We start from the raw sequence: 18,106 nt of genomic DNA, 5'->3' as shown, positions 1-18,106 counted from the left end.
TACAAGTAGCTGTGTTTTCTCTAATCCTGGACAATTCCTTTAAGTTAGCATATAAAGTCCTGTGTAATGACATGGATGTAAGATATTTACACTGGTAGCAGACTAGCCACTGGTGATAGGGCTCAATATACTACAAGTCCCTGGATATTTCTTGTACTAAACTGTTCCATGCCTGCTTCATCTTCAGTATGACTGCCCAGAAGGGTAACTTTGTCTATGTAAAGGGCACTGAAGTATTTCAATGTGTGTAATGATTGTCATTTCTGCATGTTATGAAGTGTGTGACAGTATCTTGACTTTTTGTGCCAGTTTTGAAGAGTGTTGGTTTTGTAAAATGACTTTTTCCATTTGGACTACTTAATATATACAGACTTGAAACACTGTTGTATTTGTATATGCTGAGAATAAAGATGGTTTGCTTCACGCCTTGTATTGGTAAAGTTTCTGTACAGTCCCCATTGTTAAAAAAATCTTTTATTACAGATTTTGTTTTATAGGTCACATTCTAAGCTTTGTATATATACACAAAGGCACCAGAAACAGTCAGCAATAAATATCTACAAGTCCTTAAGGTGTTCATTATGAATGGTCATATGCAAGTCCCGATCAGGAGTTAAATGGTTTCATTTGTGACGCAAAGTCCAGCTCGGCAGATGGTACCTGGCGAAGCTGCGCCTCAATCATTTCCTGTAGGTCTTCACTAAGCTCAGAGCTTGTTCTACCTTTACTCTGCAATAAAAACACAGAAAATTAGATGTTTCCTATTATAAAGCATTTCTTCATAGTTCGTGAAGGCACACAAGTTTCCATCGCTCCAGGCTCTCTGCAGCTTTATTAACGTCACCTACTAACTACATGGAACAGATTTCCTACTCATTGTTAGAGATGGAAGCCTTCTTGTTAAAGGAAATGTTAAACATTTGGTAATTTTTCTTTTCACATTGCTGAAGCCAAACAGTTTGGCCTCTCCGCTGATGACACTTTCTTCATTGTTCTCCATTATGCTTTATTAGCTCGCTAATCTACTTATCAGCCATGCTGCTCCACCCCACGTGCCTGGAAAAGCTGGATCCAGTCCTAGAAAAACTTCTCCCAGGACTGGGTCCAGCTTTTCCAAGCACCCGGGGTGGAGCGGCATGGACTTCAAAGGCAGCCCGCTGATAAGTAGATTGCTGAGCTAATAAAGCAGTTTGCTTCATTTGTACTGTAAATTCACTCACCTCTATTTAGGCATAGTCTACACTCCAACTTTTTGTAGCACTACAAGATTATTTGAGCTACAACTGCAGTACAAAGCAATACACAGGCCCAGATTTATCAGATTCATCACGCTGCCTGAAAATCACACTGTATGGTTTCTCCCACATCTCAGGTTTCATTGTTAAGTTATAATACACAAGCTGTGAGCGGTTGCTTTGGGAGAAACCAAACAGAGCAAGGTTCAGACAGCTTGAGAAATCTGGGCCACCGAGTTGCAAGCAAGCTTATAGACTACAGCTGTTACTACATCCTGTAGTGCTACATAAAGTTGTAGTGTAACTGTTCTTAAAAAAAACCTCAATGGAGTGTATTTAAGTATATAATGCAATAACTACCATAACATGTGGTAGTTGATATGAAAATCAATGTATTGGTTCCTATGGACAACACTTCCTCTGAGGTTCAATACATTGTGGACATGTGAGGAATACCTTAATCTTCGGAACAGTTTCAGGAACTTGTGGATTGAAGTTCATTTCATTCATAGAGTAATCACTAAATAATTCCACAGCAGATCTGCAAAATAACATAACGGTAAGCTTCTATTGTGCACAATTATGCTTTAATACTGTCTAATGGTGCGTTTACACAGACAGATTTATCCGACAGATCTTTGAAGCCAAAACCAGGAACAGACTATAAACAGGGATCAGGTCATAAAGGAAAGACTGGGATCTATCCTCTTTTCAAATCCATTCCTGGCTTTGGCTTCCAAAATCTGTCAAATCTCTGTGTAAACGCACCCTTAGGGTACAAACCCACACACCGTATACACAGCAGATACGCAACAAATACGCAGCAAATTTGTTGGTACAGATTTGATGCTGTGTTCAGTTATTTAGATATAATCTGCTGCGTTTTTGCTGCGTATCGCAGCAGTAAATACGCTGCTTATACGGCGTGTGGGTTTATACCCTTAGTTGAAGTGAACAGAGCTGAATTGCAATACAACACACATCCTGGGGAAGGGGTGGTGCTGTTTTTGCAAGAAAGTTGCTGTGCTTTTTTTCCAACCCTCGATAACCCCTTCAATGGCTTTGGACACCTCTAAATTTTTTATTCATGCTTTTACAATAGAGCTTCTTATCAGCTTTTAGCTCCGTTCACATGGAGCAAAACTGGCAGAATTCTGAATCTTGACAGCCTTACTGTCCTAATGACAGTCTACGGGAGGCTTGCGCGCCTCCTCTCTCCGTGCTGATGTCCATTCTTCAGCGCGGAGAGGGGAGGCGTGCGAGCTTTCCATAGACTGTCATTATGACAGGGAAGCTGGCAGGACTCTGCGGCAGAGATTTCCGCCAGTTTTGCTCTGTGTAAATGGAACCTTTACCTTCTCTCCTGAGCCAACTTCTTAGCTGATCTGATCGCATCAATGCTGACCTGACCTTTGGTGAGAGAGACTGATAATGTGTATTCTGATTAGCTGCTTATGGTGGACCTGACTTTCTGTTCTAAAGCTTCTAGTGCGTCCTGCTATTGGTATAAATAAAAACCTATAGAGAAAGTGTTTTTGTACCATGATAAATACAATGCTAGAAACATACAAATGCATTCAAAGATGTCCATAGCCATGAAAAAGACACACATGATACTTATTGACTTTAATCGTGACATATGAGAGCAAATATAACAGAACAACATTTGCATGGAGTCTGTCTATCCTTCCTGTGTTTATGTGGCTCACTTTTCTCCTCCTATGGCAGCTTGGTTACCCGCCTCCCATACAACTGGCCTTAGTTTTAGCTATGTGTTGACTTCCAATCATCCTATATTACTGTAAGTAGGTAGCCAGTCCTATAGTCCCTGCACTACTGCTGGAATGACTATATCCAGTTCTTCACTGACTAGTCTTACAGATGGAGAAGATTTGTACTCAGATATTATAAATATATCAAGAACATTTCCATTACATCTACACATCCAACACTCTTACTGAAAACCTACAGCACACAGGATCCCATGAGACTGAAGTCCATTTCCTTTTCACTTTTTTTAAGTTCAGTTCCATAACCCCTTCAAATAAACACAGCTTATATCTTTCAATATCTCACCGTTTAATGGTCCAGTAACACTTCCAGTATTGGAAGGTTTAATAGAGGTTATCCTGCCTTAAATAATGATAACCTATCTGAGGAAATCAGCCTTAGAGCTTTATCAAAGTTCAGCAGCCACCGCTAATCAAATGCCGAACGTTCTGGTTCGGATGAACTCGAACCTGAACCAGGATCGCTCATCTCTAATTGTCAGACAACACTGAGTCCCACTTCAAAGGGTGTCAATTATGGGAAGAGAGTCACTGGCTAAATATGCAGAATGTTGTGCCTACTAACACTAAGGTTGGGTTTCCATAGCAAACATCCCTTTACCAGCACATTAATAATGGACATACCTTCGGCTTAAAGAAGCAACAAGCGCTGCTGAGCCTTCAGAGGGTGCACCAGCACACAGGTGAGCAGCAAAAACCTGGACAACAGGGTGATAATGTCTCTGAAAGAGTATGAAATATGCAATGAAAATTTGAAGATTATACTGTATATACACACACATACTGATCAGTAGTGCTTTGGGTGAGAATAGCAATTCCTAAAGATATAGGTATCCATCTTATACTGTCAGCCCTTATAAAGAACACTATTTAGCAATAAGCTAGAAAAACAAAGTATACTACAAAGTCCAAAAACATATTACAGAATAACCATATACACAATACAGTGATCCCTCAAGTTAAAATGGCCACAGGTTAGCATAGTTTCAGCATATATTTCCTAAATTATTGTAACTAGAGACCAGACAAAACACAGAAATCACTGAGCTCAGGGAGATTAGTGAAAAAAAAAATTAAATGACGTACTTACTCAAGAGTCTCATTTGATACATTGTCCCCTATATCCATGTTTTCCACATAGCTTTAGAGCTTTATCCAACTTCAGCAGCCACCGCTAATCAAAAGTTCGGGTTCGGATCGACTCGAGCATGCTCGAGGTTCGCTCATCTCTATTCATTGCCCCATTAACCAGAATCCTGCTCCATACTGACGAGGGGCAAATACCCCGAAACAGCTGTGTGTGGACGTATGCCTGGCTTTGGTATTTTCCTTGTCATGTTGCAATACTCACAACTGAATTAGACTTTGATGCAAAAGAGGCCACTCTGGTATTTCCCTATATATGTTCCAATACTTGCAACCAACAAGTGGGACTTAAGAGGCTAAGTATCAGGGTGGTTTGGTGATCTCCCCACTGGGAGGCACCCCTTGGCAAAAGGTTTTCCTTCTCTTATATATGTAATATATATAAATATGTGGCTATTCCAGTCTTTTGAAACTCGTAACTAACTAGAGACCAAACAGTCCGAATCTGCAATAAGTGTGAATGACCAGATTAATAAAAATAGATGTTTCATTAACAAAACCCCAGTATAACTGAAGTGCATGCAGTGATCAGTTGTCTAGTAGCGCCTATCTACAGCAGAGTGCAGTACTACATGTTCTATTCTGCTCTTTACATGTGCCGGGGTAAGCTTTTGGTACCGGGTGATTTCATATTTTTCTGGGAACCTGTGAACTGTACAGGACCCTGAAAAAGCTCCCGTCCTCTAGATAGAAAGTGATTTACAGCTTCCGGTAGCTGTTTATGTTATTTTTCCGGACTTAACTTTTGACATCTTATCAGACACGTTAAAAGTTATTGATCAAAGCGGGTCTGCTGAGACCTGCCCTGATCAGAAGATCTAGCCGTAGAAAACTGTCCGGCCGCTTATTCTGTCAATAATTTTTCATAGACTTCTATGAGAAAATATTGATGGAATGAGCAGTCGGCTATGGAGTGGATCATGCTGCAACGATCTCTCCACGCCTATATCTTCTGACCAGAGCTGATGAGACCCAACGTTGCTGTCAGAAGTTATTTGTAGCGACAGGTACGATTTACACTTTACTGTATACTAGTTACTTTATTATTTTGTCTATAAATCTTAATTTTTTTTGCTTTGAGATATTTTTGGGGAGTCAAACCCTATTACTAATTTTCCATATAGTTTTGGTCTCAAGATACAAGTTTCAACATACAATATTATTTAGTTCCAGCACCACCATTGTATCTTGAGGGACCACTGTACTCTGATATCCTTAAATGATTGCACGGGATAACCTTCAATATAAGAAACAGCTGCAGTAAAGTGGTCACAATGCATTGCTGATGACCATGTGTCCGGGGGACTCGTGCACGATACTTGTTGGGTATCAGGTGGCTGCCTCAGCAACTACGTCGCCCAGTGTAAAGCGGCATTTTGCCACACTGTTCACATGGACAACTCCTTTCATCATTCTTTATCAAATCTTCAGTAACACTAGACTTGCCCAGGAACCCCAGTATACATAATAGCGCTAAGTATATATGGCCGACTGTCTTGGCACCTAGAATGTTCCTGGACCGGGATAGCTACACATCTCATTCTCACATTGTAAAGTCTCTTATCTACAAGTTTCATCAAAATATATTTGAAACTCTATATAAAACTGGAGGATAAGAGATAAAAATGACTTCTTAGTAATGGTTTTGGACATCTCCACACTGATTCCTTACAGGGTCACAGCTTTCACACAACACTGACAGCTCCACATACCAATCCCATCTAACAGTGCACAAGTCCTAATAAATCAGGCCTTGATAACTTCATAAATTAACTTACAAATGTATGCGGCACTGGGAGACACGTACCATCAGATTCATCAACATGGTGCACGCTCTGATAACAGTAAATCTATGAGGCCAAGAATGGCTGATTGTACCTAGTATTAAAGGGGACATGCAGGCCTAGCAAAATATAGTTGCTTTCCTCCAAAAACAGCACCACTCCTGTCCTGGGTTTGGGTGCGATTTTGCATATTCGTTCCACTAAAGTGAATAAAGTTAACTGTAATACTGCACACAACCTGGAGACAGTTGGGGGAGCGGTTTTTGCAAGAAAGTAGCTCTCTTTAAAGGAACTGCTATTTTTTCTTCTTTTACTTCCTGGAAGGTGAAATTTTAGCATTTAAACAGATTTAGGTAATGTTACTTTGTATACCAAGCTGACATTCATAAACAGCTTTACTGGTATTACCTGTAAGGTGTGAAGCTCCCACAAGGCAGTATTCTGGGCATTACAATACTCAGGCTCATCTAGCTCAGGTAGATAGAGTCCGCTGCCTTGAGATTCATTGTCAAGCAGAATGTCAGTCTTTGGAAATGTCTGAAATAACAAAGAAACCGAGAGAAAATAAGGAAATGATCAGATTTCCTGTATTCTGATGTATTACAGTATGCTGTAACATTTGGCAGGCATATCAGAAAAGCTCCTGGATAGAGACCTTATAGCTACCTACTGAACTACTGTATGTGTACAGTTACTATGTTATGTGTACCTCACGTTTTCTCCCATTTGCTCGTGTTATATGTTGGCAATCTGTCACAAGAGGTTGTCCTCTTTTAGAGTCTGTTGAGTTTAATAGATCAATGTAGTCAATTAATTACTATGTTCAGTCTACTTTTCAAACATATATGTTAATAGTGTGGAGTGCTGTGCTTTGAGACACACAGATTGAATGCATACATCTAGACTGGACATAGTCGCCAATAACTACATTGATTCCTTAAACTCAATGGGCCCATCGGGCGTTCCCCACACAGTACACATCCACAACCCTTCTGAATAAACTGCAGACGTATACCTTTAATGTATAGGGAAATGTGATCAGCGCACGGCCTTAAAGGGGAAGTCCGGCACCAGGCCAAAAAATTATTCCAGACTGGGGATGGGGGAACATAAAGAAGTCATAATCACCTGTCCCCAGGGCCTTTTCCATGGGCCAATTGTCGCGCAAATGTTGTTGATTGCATTTTTAGGCTGTCTCACTTATTGGTCACAGTATACAGACATGTACGCAATTGCTATCATATTTCCGATCGTAATTATGATTGTATTAATGACTTTTCGTAGCAATTTATCTTCTCGTCTAAATGGCTATTGTTAAAAAAAAAATCATCAATTGTAATTCGCTAAACGAATGCTTAAGCGATTTATCTGTATGTGTAAAAGTACCCTCAGGGAGTGCTGTGTATACAGCTATCAGGAAGCCAGAGATAAAACATCTGTCTTTTCTCCAGAGAGTCCACCTGTCTCTGAAATACAGCTCTCTTCTCCTACAGACTTTGCAAGGACATTAAGATAGAGATTGGCGCAACTCAAACATGCAGCAGACTGCTCAGCATTTGAATACTGGTGGCTGAAGTTGCTGAATGTGGCTCTAAGGAGTCCTGGAAAACAAGGATAGAGCCATAGACTGTAACCATTTTTTCCAGAACTCCCTAGGGCTACTTCCAACTTCTTCAGATCTCTGACTGGAGCTTGACTCACACTCATCTCTAGTTCAGGAACGTCCTTGTCGAGTCACTTTACCAGAAGTAGTTAAGAAATAAGAGTCTAGCTGTGATTGGTTGCTAGGGATAACAAGGCCAGCCATGGTGTCAGACATTTGTGATAACGCTCCCCCTGTGTATTATGGTCACTGGTTTCCCAACAGAAGGTCAGCCGGATAATGACATTGGGGCACGCTATGCAGTCAGCTTGTAATGAGAAGTGATGGCGTCTTCTGGGATATTATATTTCTACATTGTTTTCATTTTAATTCACAGAAAGATGAAAACACCAGGACGTAAGAGGCCTGTTTACACTAGTACACCAGGGACGGGCAGCGGCTCCACCCCTGGAGAATATGGGAAAGAGAGCTCAATTTGCATTTGTGGTACATATTCATCTGCATAATGCATCAGGATGGAGCACTTGTTTTGCATCCCCCCAGCTGATGGGAATATTTGTGAGTCCCTGTTATGACTTCAGAGAAGACGCACACATTAAAGCAAATTTAGCATTTTTCATCCCCTATTTAGCATCTTCCCAAGAGAGTCAAACGTTTCCTTTTTTTATTACTACTCACAAAACAGCTCACTTCCAGCATGGCTGCACATTGTGCCTACCGCCAGCGTTCTCTCTAAAATCAGCATTCCTGTGACAACTCTAAGTCCTACATTAGCCGCTACCTGATTATAACATTCAGCATAGACATGTAATGTAAGTAGGGAAAGAAACGCCTCCTTGACAGGGTTACATTCACATGTCTGCAGTGCTGTCCGCAATAGCAGACCTGCAGCTACGGACAGCACTATGGATGTGCATCCGTAGTTTACTGTAATGTACGGGCCTATTCATAGACGTTTGAATGAATTCAAATGAATTGGTCCATAGTTTGCCAGCAGATTTTATGGACGTTTGAATCAGGCCTTAGCTATTAGGTCAAGGAGACAATGCTTTAATTCTTCAGTAAGAATCAGGAGTCAGAGATGCTTTCCCATGTTCCCGAAGTGCAGCAAGCTGTAATGCTTCCTTGCTCCCCCGCCCATCCTAGTCACAGCTTAAGTAACAGTCAGATGGAAGCTAAGGGTTACTTTTGAAGCCAAAGCCAGGAATCGTTTATAGTCTGTTCCTGGCTTTGGCTTCAAAAAAATCTGTCTGATATATCTGTTTGTGTAAAGGCACCCTAAGCCCTGTCAATCAAGGAGAGTCCATTAAAGGGAACCAATCACTGGAAAAATGCATATAGAGCTTTTGAAATGTGCTGTTAGAGCACACAGCACACTTGCCACACGTGTTTCCATAGCCTCCGTGCCTTCCCCGTGTAAGCCGCAAAGTAACTTTATAAAACTGGCGCCCTGTATGCTAATTACCTGAGGTAGTCACCTGGGCGGTGTTCGGCTAGCAGGTAGTCACGGTCCCCTGGGCGTTCTTCCGCTGTAATCACGCCCCTCTGGGCGTGATTCAAATGGCAGAGTGGCTGTGGCGTCACTCGGGAGCGCGCCGTGCCCAACGTCCGCGTGCTTACGTACTGATGCCGGACGCCGCCGCACATGCGCAGTGCAGCCGCTTTCATTCCGGTTGGACTGCGCCTGTGCAGAATAGCCTCGAACTCCGGCTAACAGGCTATTCTGCACAGGCGCAGTACCGCCGGAATGGAAGCGGCTGCACTGCGCATGTGCGGTGGCGTCCGGCATCAGAATGTCACAGCTACTTGGCCATTTGAATCATGCCCAGAGGGGCGTGATTACAGCGGTAGAACGCCCAGGGGACCGTGACTACCTGCTAGCCGAACACCGCCCAGGCGACTACCTCAGGTAAATCCAACGTAGAAAGAGATTTTCCACAGCTCCTTAGGATAGTGCGTTGGATTTGCCGATACGGGACACGGCCCGCATATATTTCCACGTGCTCCACTCCAAACCCGGAGACTCGTGTACCTGCATGCGCCATTAATTATCTGGGGTGAGCTGATCTACATATATATGTTTCTCTGGACTACCTCAGGTAATTAGCATACAGGGCGCCAGTTTTATAAAGTTACTTTGCGGCTTACACGGGGAAGGCACGGAGGCTATGGAAACACGTGTGGCAAGTGTGCTGTGTGCTCTAACAGCACATTTCAAAAGCTCTATATGCGTTTTTCCGGTGATTGGTTCCCTTTAAGGGAGAGGGAGCAAGGATACATTCCAGTTTTCAACATTTTAGGAGCTTGAGAAAGCCTCTTTTTTCTACATTCTGGAAGCACAGATAGATATATGAAAGCTACCATGTGTCTCCTTGAAGTTATAGAACAGTGTCAGCAGTTTAGGACATGAATTGTAGCCGACACATTGAGTCCAGACACATTCAGGGAAGGAATCAGTCCATTTGTGCTGATTAAAGGGAAAGTATCAGCAGGTCAGACCAATCTATCCTGCTGATATGTCCCTACTGCATAGGAGATGTGGAGGATGGAGGTACAGTATGTGAGTGAGAAGTTCTAAACAAAATACAAAGCAGACAGGAGCTTCTTTAAGGGCTTGGTTGTGGTAATGGCTCCTTTATGTACAAATGCTTCCTCTGAGCTTACTATACTGTATGTCAATTCCCTGCCTATCACATAGCACTGCAAGTGGTGAATAGAGACTCTCTTATAAGGACGCAAAAATGAATTCCTAAAAAATATCATGTGCACATTTATATGGTAAAGCCAACATTACAAAGAGTCAGCATAGACATCACAACCTGCTCAGACTGACTTACCTGCAGGAGTCCTCTGTTGGTGGACAGGATGCCAATGGATGAATTGGGCAGGACGTGCAGCGCCAATGTAGAAAGCCTCTTTATAAAAGCCAGTGCTCTCTGTGGGGACACTTGCTTCCTACGCTTGGTGAGCATCACTTCCAGACACTGAAGGGCAATCACTGTATCATCATTTGTAGATCCTGAAAGCAGAGGATGGGAATTCATATAGGACTGGACACGACACACCACAAAAGGATTAAATCTAATTAAAATCACAGTTCTATCACCCGACAACTCATGCGATGTGCGCGGATGTGACAGAACGTGATACATGTTTTGCTAGCATTTTGGACACTTCTTTCCAACCTATAAGTAACCTTCATAGCAAATACACTGAAATCCTATAGTCTGGCATCTGATAATGCAGAAAGTCTACCATCTACCATCACTTTCACAATGGCGCCCTATGCTGGCATCACATATTCAGTACTAGAGAAAACAACATTCCCAACATGGCACAAGCAGCTGGCAGAAGAAACTCTGTATCCCAGTTATTATGGAGACTGAGTACTGTGCAGCATTGTATTACACAGCTTCCCAGCACTGTAATGTCCTGTAAGAGCTACACAGGTTGCCCAGCCTCCAGTCATGTACACCTGCATCTTTAATGGTTCCTCACACGTGGGGGTAACAGATGCCTATCTTAGTTTTGTGTGGTCTTTCCACAACCTCACATATGGAACCACTCAGAAAATAATTACAATATAATTTCATATAAAAACCCAAGATCCTGGTCTGAAGCTTAAACCACATTACAATATAATGTATATGTAACAAGTCTCTTGCTCAGCTAAGCTAAACCTCACATTGAAAAACTAACTGGATGGGGTAAGAGCAACTTACAGCAGGGTGAAGACTGCTCTGCCGGTTATTATAGGAACGTTACAGCAGCTATAAGAGGCATTTTATGTAAAAGAATAAGAAGGAATTCTGTTATGATGGAAATAGGCATACCTGCGTTATAATATCTGACAATATCAAAGATATACATATAGAAGCAGAACTCTCTATCCCTGTATCTATAAAGGTTGGATCACACAGAACATAGCCATCATTAAGCAGAGAAGTCCCAGACAGGTTTTACAATGTTACTTCTTCAGTGTCTCCCTCCTGAATGTAAACACAGTACATTCTGTTCTGGGGAACAATACGGGCAGTGTTGTAATGCTGCGGCCTCCTCGGACACAGTATTATACAACTTTTATTACAGTCGGCACTAGTGAAGGACGGAGGAGCTCAGCAGAACAGCACATGTCTTGCTTCCTTTATGTTATCGCTGTACAGATGTGACACGCAGTACCCTGGACAAGATTCACAGCATTAGATGTACGTCCGCAGACACACACACAAAGGGTATGGAGAGGATATAACCATGACTTGTGGGATTTTACTGAAGGGAAAGGTCATGAGAAACGACTCTGCTATATTCCTTTGGCGTCCAAGGGATCTTGAGTTAAAGTAACCAGGCTGAGCAAATGGGAAATCCCAGATAAATATGCCAAGAAACTGTGCACACGGGAGAAGAAAGCACAGACTTCTAGGACAGAGCTCTAGAAAGCAGGCTGACCTGTTTATGGGGCTGCGTTATCACAGCCGAAGGTCGGAAGAGTAAAATGCACAGGGGTGTAAGATCAGATACAGACAAGGGAGATGGTGACCAGGACAAGGCCCCTTTAGCCTAGTTCGTGCATTAGTTGGTGTTTGGCCAGAAGACCATAATGCATTGGGTTCTCTCTCCCATCAATATCTATAACAGTGCTCAAACACAGACTGGCAGGTAAGCTAAGCTATGGAAGTCTATCTTAAAGGTTATCTAGGATTGTGTCTACATAGCTTCTTACTTCTAGAAACAGAACCAGTCTTGTCTTTAAAATTGTGTGTGGTACTGATCCTCAGTTCTATTGAAGTGAATGGAGCCAAGTTCTAATACGACATAAAACCTGAGGACAGACGAGGCACTTTTTTTGGATATAAAGTCTTAGGGAGTATAAACTTGATGGTTTAAGAATTTGCCAAACAATCACAAAGGGTCATGCCAATGCCTCTTTAAAATATAAACTAAGTTTAGAGTATCAACTCGCTTACTAACATTATGACAAAACTGGGGCTCATAGTACCATGTTCCCCAAATGCTTCCTGGCCCTCTTTATCTTATTTGCAGCCACCGGAGGTAGTTAGGAAGCCAAAGGCCACAGAAGCAGATGAGTTAGGTAATTTGTGTAATGGTCACAAGCCACTGTGTACTCTCCATATGGTATAATCTGTCTTCTGAGCCATGCACCCCATTCTACAAGCTCACGTGTAAAGCCTTGTGTATGTCCCATAGAAGGTTAAGGGAGCAATGGTTGAGCATGCATGCTCTCTCTCTATTCACTCGGGGGCCCAGTGACCTTGTGATCAGTGGGAATCTCATATATTGAAGTACATCACAAGATAACATGCAATGCCACCATTAAAAAAAATGAAAAATAAATGGCTGTCTAAGTATATAGGCAGAATAAGTGCAGTCAACATCGTGTGCTGTGCTCTACAAAGCGGCTCTGCTATGTTTCTGCTAATAATATTTTGATGTATTTATGATAATCTAGCTCTAACTTAAGACGTCAGATGCTCTTGTATGTTCTCTAAATTTCCTCTACAGCTTCTGCCAAGAATCATTTTTCTGAGGTTATATGTCATATACGCACAACTCTTCACCCTCTGTGTTACTGCCCTGTCCAGACAGCTTATCGGAGCCTCTGCCGATGACCTCATGTTCTGTCAAGGCATATAGAGATTTACGATACATGGCTTAACCAGGCCCGGCAATTGTCTATGCAGCAATACATATAAGGTCAGAATCCAAATACAAAGTGACTCTTTACCCTGTCATTAGACCATCACATTACAACTGATGGACTGAGGACACGACTCGCTGCTCTGAAGGACAAATAAGCACAAGGAGTCATCTAGGTTACAATGCAACAATAATAATGATGAGTTACCTGCACTTAGTCCAAATAGTGTTTTGTAAAGGTGGTTGTAGAAATTTAAGGGGTCAATATTGAGGACATCACCTGTTAAAAAAAATAGATTAAATATATCATCAGGTCAGTAGTGGGAATGATTGTAATGCACCAAAAAAATGGTATAAACCTATGCTAGGGAATAACTCCCATTAATAAAGAATTGTCAACAAATGATTAAGTCTTTAGGGGAGATGATCTTTTATTAGCGGTCTTTTATCTCTGGCGCTCCAGCTGCTGGGAAACTAAAGTCCCATCACACTAGGATACGTCTGCCTTGGTATATCTTGGGACCTTGTTACAGGTGAGACCTGATACCCAAGTCTAAAGCGTAGGATCAAGGATTTCAGTAGATCACCTCCTTCACATCCCCTATCACTCACTGGTGATAGCAATAATAAGTACATCATAAGCAAATTCGGCTTCTAATAGCCTATGTTTAAAGGGGTTGTCGGTATCATGGGTAATATAAAGAAATGTTTTAGAAATATGAATTTAGTCAGCTTACTAATACATTTTGTCTTCCTGTGCATCTGACGTGCACACTATTACAGGTCATAAAATGGCAGCAGATAGGTGGGCATGTAAGCAGATAAGGCACTTTGCAGCCTCCATTGTAACAGACTGTGCTGGTTTCTAGGACATACAAGAGGGCATGGCTTCACAAGTGAAAACCGCATTAAACTTTTCCAAACCTTGTAAACCCTTAAAAGGAGCTTTCTCATAACTTTTTTTTTTTTCATTTAATTGCTGGCCTATCCAGAGGAAGCAGATGGCGCCGCACCTTGTGTAGTGGACATGCACGGTAACTACCACTATACAATATAGAGAGCCTTCTGCTTCTGGCTGCAGTCAGTGTGTATGGGTTGCTGTGGCTTTGGAGGACAATTTGTCTGGATGTCTCCACCAATCAGATATTGGTGGCCAATTCTATGGATAGGCTGTCAATAAAAAGTCCTGGAAACGCCATTTAAACAGTTCTGTGTAGGTTATAGAACTGCTGGTACACAGAACATTGTAAATTCTGGAAGTGAACATTTGTGAAACATATTTTGTCAGAGTTCTTAAAGCATGCACATGCCTGCTATTGTATACATAAAGAGTTATACGTCATCTTACCTTGGCCAGAAAGTATATTGAATGCTGTCTGCACACAGTGAAGACCCTCTCTGTAGTTGAGATCCTGAAGAGGGAACACAACATAGTTCAGAACATCTACTAGTTTGCTAACATTATGACTAAACTGTGGCTCATGCTTCCACATTTAAAGGGGTATTCTCATCTCTGCTAAATTGTGCCTGGCCCCTTACACCTTGTTTGTGGCCACGGAAGATAATTAGGATGTCAAAAACAACTAAAGCAGATTAGAGAATTTGGGTAATGGTCAACGACTACTGTATACTCCCCATATAGTATACCCTGTCTTCTAAACCATGCACCCTATTCTACTATATACTCCCCATACAGTATACCCTTGTCTTCTGAGCCATGCACCTCATTCTATAATGCAGGGGTAGGGAACCTTGGCCCCCCAGCTGTTGCAAAACTACAACTCCCATTATGTCAGGCATGATTGGAGTTGTAATTTTGCAACAGCTGAAGAGCCAAGGTTCCCTACCCCTGCCATAATGTGTAAGCCTTGTGTAAGGCTTGAATTGTAGTCCATCACAAAATATAGTATCTCTTCAGTAAATGTTATATTACTATTAAATATGAAATTATTTTAGCTCCATTTCAATGATATCTGGCCATGTACTACAGAGGGGAATATACCATTAAATTTACAGGCAACACCACCATTAGAAGTTAAAATCACGGCTAATGAAACCCCTAGGCCGGCCCATAAGAGACAACCCTACGACAGCTCCTAAATAAGTCATACCGTAACCACCAAAAACATGTCACTTATTTTCCAGAGTGTACTCCCCTAAGGCTGCATTATTTCACCCACAGGAAAACTCTCAGTACACTAGGAGGATCCCAAAATTTTAATGCAGACTTTAATATACCTCGCACGGTCCATGTTATGTGACTAATAAAAATAAATGAGAGTTAGGAAAGCCTATAAAAGAAACGCAGATGTTCTCTGGCTCTACTTGTTCCCGTGGGTGATTAATTCTATCAGCGACCTCCATCTCTGCTAGGACCAGGAATCAAACAAGTATCCATGAAGAGGGAAAAAAAAGTCTCCTCCCTATTAATATCTTGGTTAATAAATAACCTCCGTTCAGCAATAAAGCACAATGCAGGGAAACTCAATTACTAAAGAAAAGCAGTAAATCTAAAGCGGGGAAATTAACTCAATGCAAGTTATCGGAGCTGTACCCGGTGAATTATGAAGAGCTGTGACAGGTGGAATAAGCGCACAATCATTGTGACTTTCAGGGAAAGGACAAGGCTACTCCCTACAGTCGTCTCATGTTGGTGAGGGAGGACCAGAGAAGACGGATTTCCCTTCTGTGCTGCAAGATTTAATAGACTAGAACTGGGAAAGGAACCCATTATATCACAAGACACAATCCGTAGTGTCTGATCTTGCAGCTCAATGAATTCCAATGAAGTTGCAATACCACGCACAGCCCATTGACAGATGTGGCGCTATTTCTAGATAAAGCAGATGCCTATTTTTAATTTTGGACAAATCCTTTAAAGTATTACTGTCCTTAAAAATAACTTCTGACATATCATTAGGCATGTCATAAGTTATTGCTGAGACCCACTGCGATCAGGAGATACAGCTGGGAAGACCAATCGTGTGATCCACTCCCTGGCCACTTGCTAATTCCGACAGCTTAGCCTCAGCAGTGAGACCCGCTGTGATCGAGAACATCTGACATGCCTAATGACATGTCAAAAGTTTTTTTTCATGAGTGACTTTTTAAGACACTGTTCTATCCTAAACTATTATATGTGCTCACGTGTACTGTGATACATACAGTATCCCTGCCGTGTACTCCTCATGGAAAATCCACCTATGACAACCAGTCAATGACAACCAGAATATTAGGACCTCACAATTCTCCTCACGCTAGACATAATCTGGCAATTTCAGGTACTAGACTGCTGAGATTAGCCAATGATCAATACACAATATGCTGACCCTCACCCTTATGAAGCATGGTGAACAGTGCCATTTTATACATAAAGACATGTCATAGGTAGGTATGAGAAATAGTCATACTTACACCAGATTCAACAAGCTTATTTAGTACCACAAGGAGATCATCAAAAAATTCCAGGTTTATTAGATGTGCAAACCTGAAAAAGAAACATGAAGTACATCAGCGTTCATTACCAATAGACAGTATTCCCATCACATGACGCACACAAGTGTCCCAGTCACTAAACACTGGAAATGCCCTACAGACACATCCACAGTTTTGATGGATCTGGTTGTTTAGACCCCCACTAATGGTTAGAGCCAAGACCTCGGCCAAACTTATGGTGCGTTTACACAGACAGATTTATCTGACAGATCTTTGAAGCCAAAACCAGGAGCAGACTGTAAACAGGGATCACGTCATAAAGGAAAGACTGGGATCCATCCTCTTTTTAAATCCATTCCTGGCTTTGGCTTCCAAAATCTGTCAGATAAATCTGTGTGTGTAAACGCACCCTTACAACTATATTGGAAGCAGTCTGTTGCCACCAAATGGAAATGGTAGTGAGCTTGGGAGCAAAGTGCTTAGCCAACTGCTTCTCCCAGCATTACCTACCAATCACTGGGGGTTTAAACGCCAAAACCCTAACAGAACAAAGCTTTTGACGTGCCTCTAGGATGTTAAAGTGAGCATACAGAAATAATCAATTATTTTTTTAAAGGCAAATCCTTCCACGCTAAACAACCATAGGGAGATGATAACACGCTATGTATGGGGTAACTTACATGAACACAGACAAGGACAGAATAGTTCCCACAGTGTAAAAAGCATCTCCGTGATAGGCCCTCTCCTAAACAATGGCAGCTTACAAAAAGAGGATTTTTTACTCACCGTAAAATCTCTTTCTCGTAGTCTTCATTGGGGGACACAGATACCATGGGTATAGGCTGCTGCCACTAGGAGGCGCTGACACTAAGAGAAACAAAGGAAGTGACTCCTCCTGAGCAGGATATACCCGCCCACAGGCACTGAGCTAAACCAGTTTGTACAAGAGCAGTAGGAGAAGTCAAGAACAGGTAAAGTAGGAATAACACCAAAAACGGAGAAAACTACCATACCGAGGAAAAACCCCAAAAGAAAATGGGTGGGTGCTGTGTCCCCCAATGAAGACTACGAGAAAGAGATTTTACGGTGAGTAAAAAATCCTCTTTTCTCGTGCGTCTTATTGGGGGACACAGATACCATGGGACGTCCAAAAGCAGTCCATGAGGTGGGAAAGATAACCGCTAGACAAGAGCGCTTGGTGAGAAGGCACAGAATAGCACCAACACAACCATCAACTAGGAATAGAGCAAGGGATGATGCTGAATGCATCAGAGAAAACCCCTACAGGTCCGCAGCAAAGGAAAAAATGTCTAGTCCCTGGAGCAACGTGCTGCACGGCAGACAGAGTGGGTTGTGTCCGTCCTGGAAGCCAGCAACATGATGTAACATCGAGTCCAACAGAACTAGTAGGCTAGATGTGGGGAAAAAAAGCAGACGCCCAGCCAAGTGGGTGACCAC

At 42.0% G+C, this 18,106-nt stretch overlaps 1 protein-coding gene across 1 annotated transcript in view; it reads right to left on the bottom strand.

Moving 5' to 3' along the window:
- Positions 1 to 456: 456 nt before the first annotated feature.
- Positions 457 to 18,106, bottom strand: part of NOC3L (NOC3 like DNA replication regulator) — a 44,474-nt gene continuing 26,824 nt past the window's right edge. The window contains exons 14-21 of the mRNA XM_069980390.1: positions 16,628 to 16,700; positions 14,562 to 14,625; positions 13,422 to 13,493; positions 10,396 to 10,577; positions 6,364 to 6,492; positions 3,650 to 3,747; positions 1,692 to 1,776; positions 457 to 729 (exon numbers count right to left, since the gene is read on the bottom strand). Coding sequence (XP_069836491.1) covers positions 607 to 729; positions 1,692 to 1,776; positions 3,650 to 3,747; positions 6,364 to 6,492; positions 10,396 to 10,577; positions 13,422 to 13,493; positions 14,562 to 14,625; positions 16,628 to 16,700 — 826 coding nt within the window. The 3' untranslated portion in view covers positions 457 to 606. The remainder of the gene's footprint in view (positions 730 to 1,691; positions 1,777 to 3,649; positions 3,748 to 6,363; positions 6,493 to 10,395; positions 10,578 to 13,421; positions 13,494 to 14,561; positions 14,626 to 16,627; positions 16,701 to 18,106) is intronic.

The sequence above is a fragment of the Dendropsophus ebraccatus genome, chromosome 8, assembly GCF_027789765.1.
Source record: "Dendropsophus ebraccatus isolate aDenEbr1 chromosome 8, aDenEbr1.pat, whole genome shotgun sequence".
Lineage (NCBI taxonomy): Eukaryota > Metazoa > Chordata > Amphibia > Anura > Hylidae > Dendropsophus > Dendropsophus ebraccatus.
This window is presented reverse-complemented; position numbering and strand designations above follow the sequence as displayed.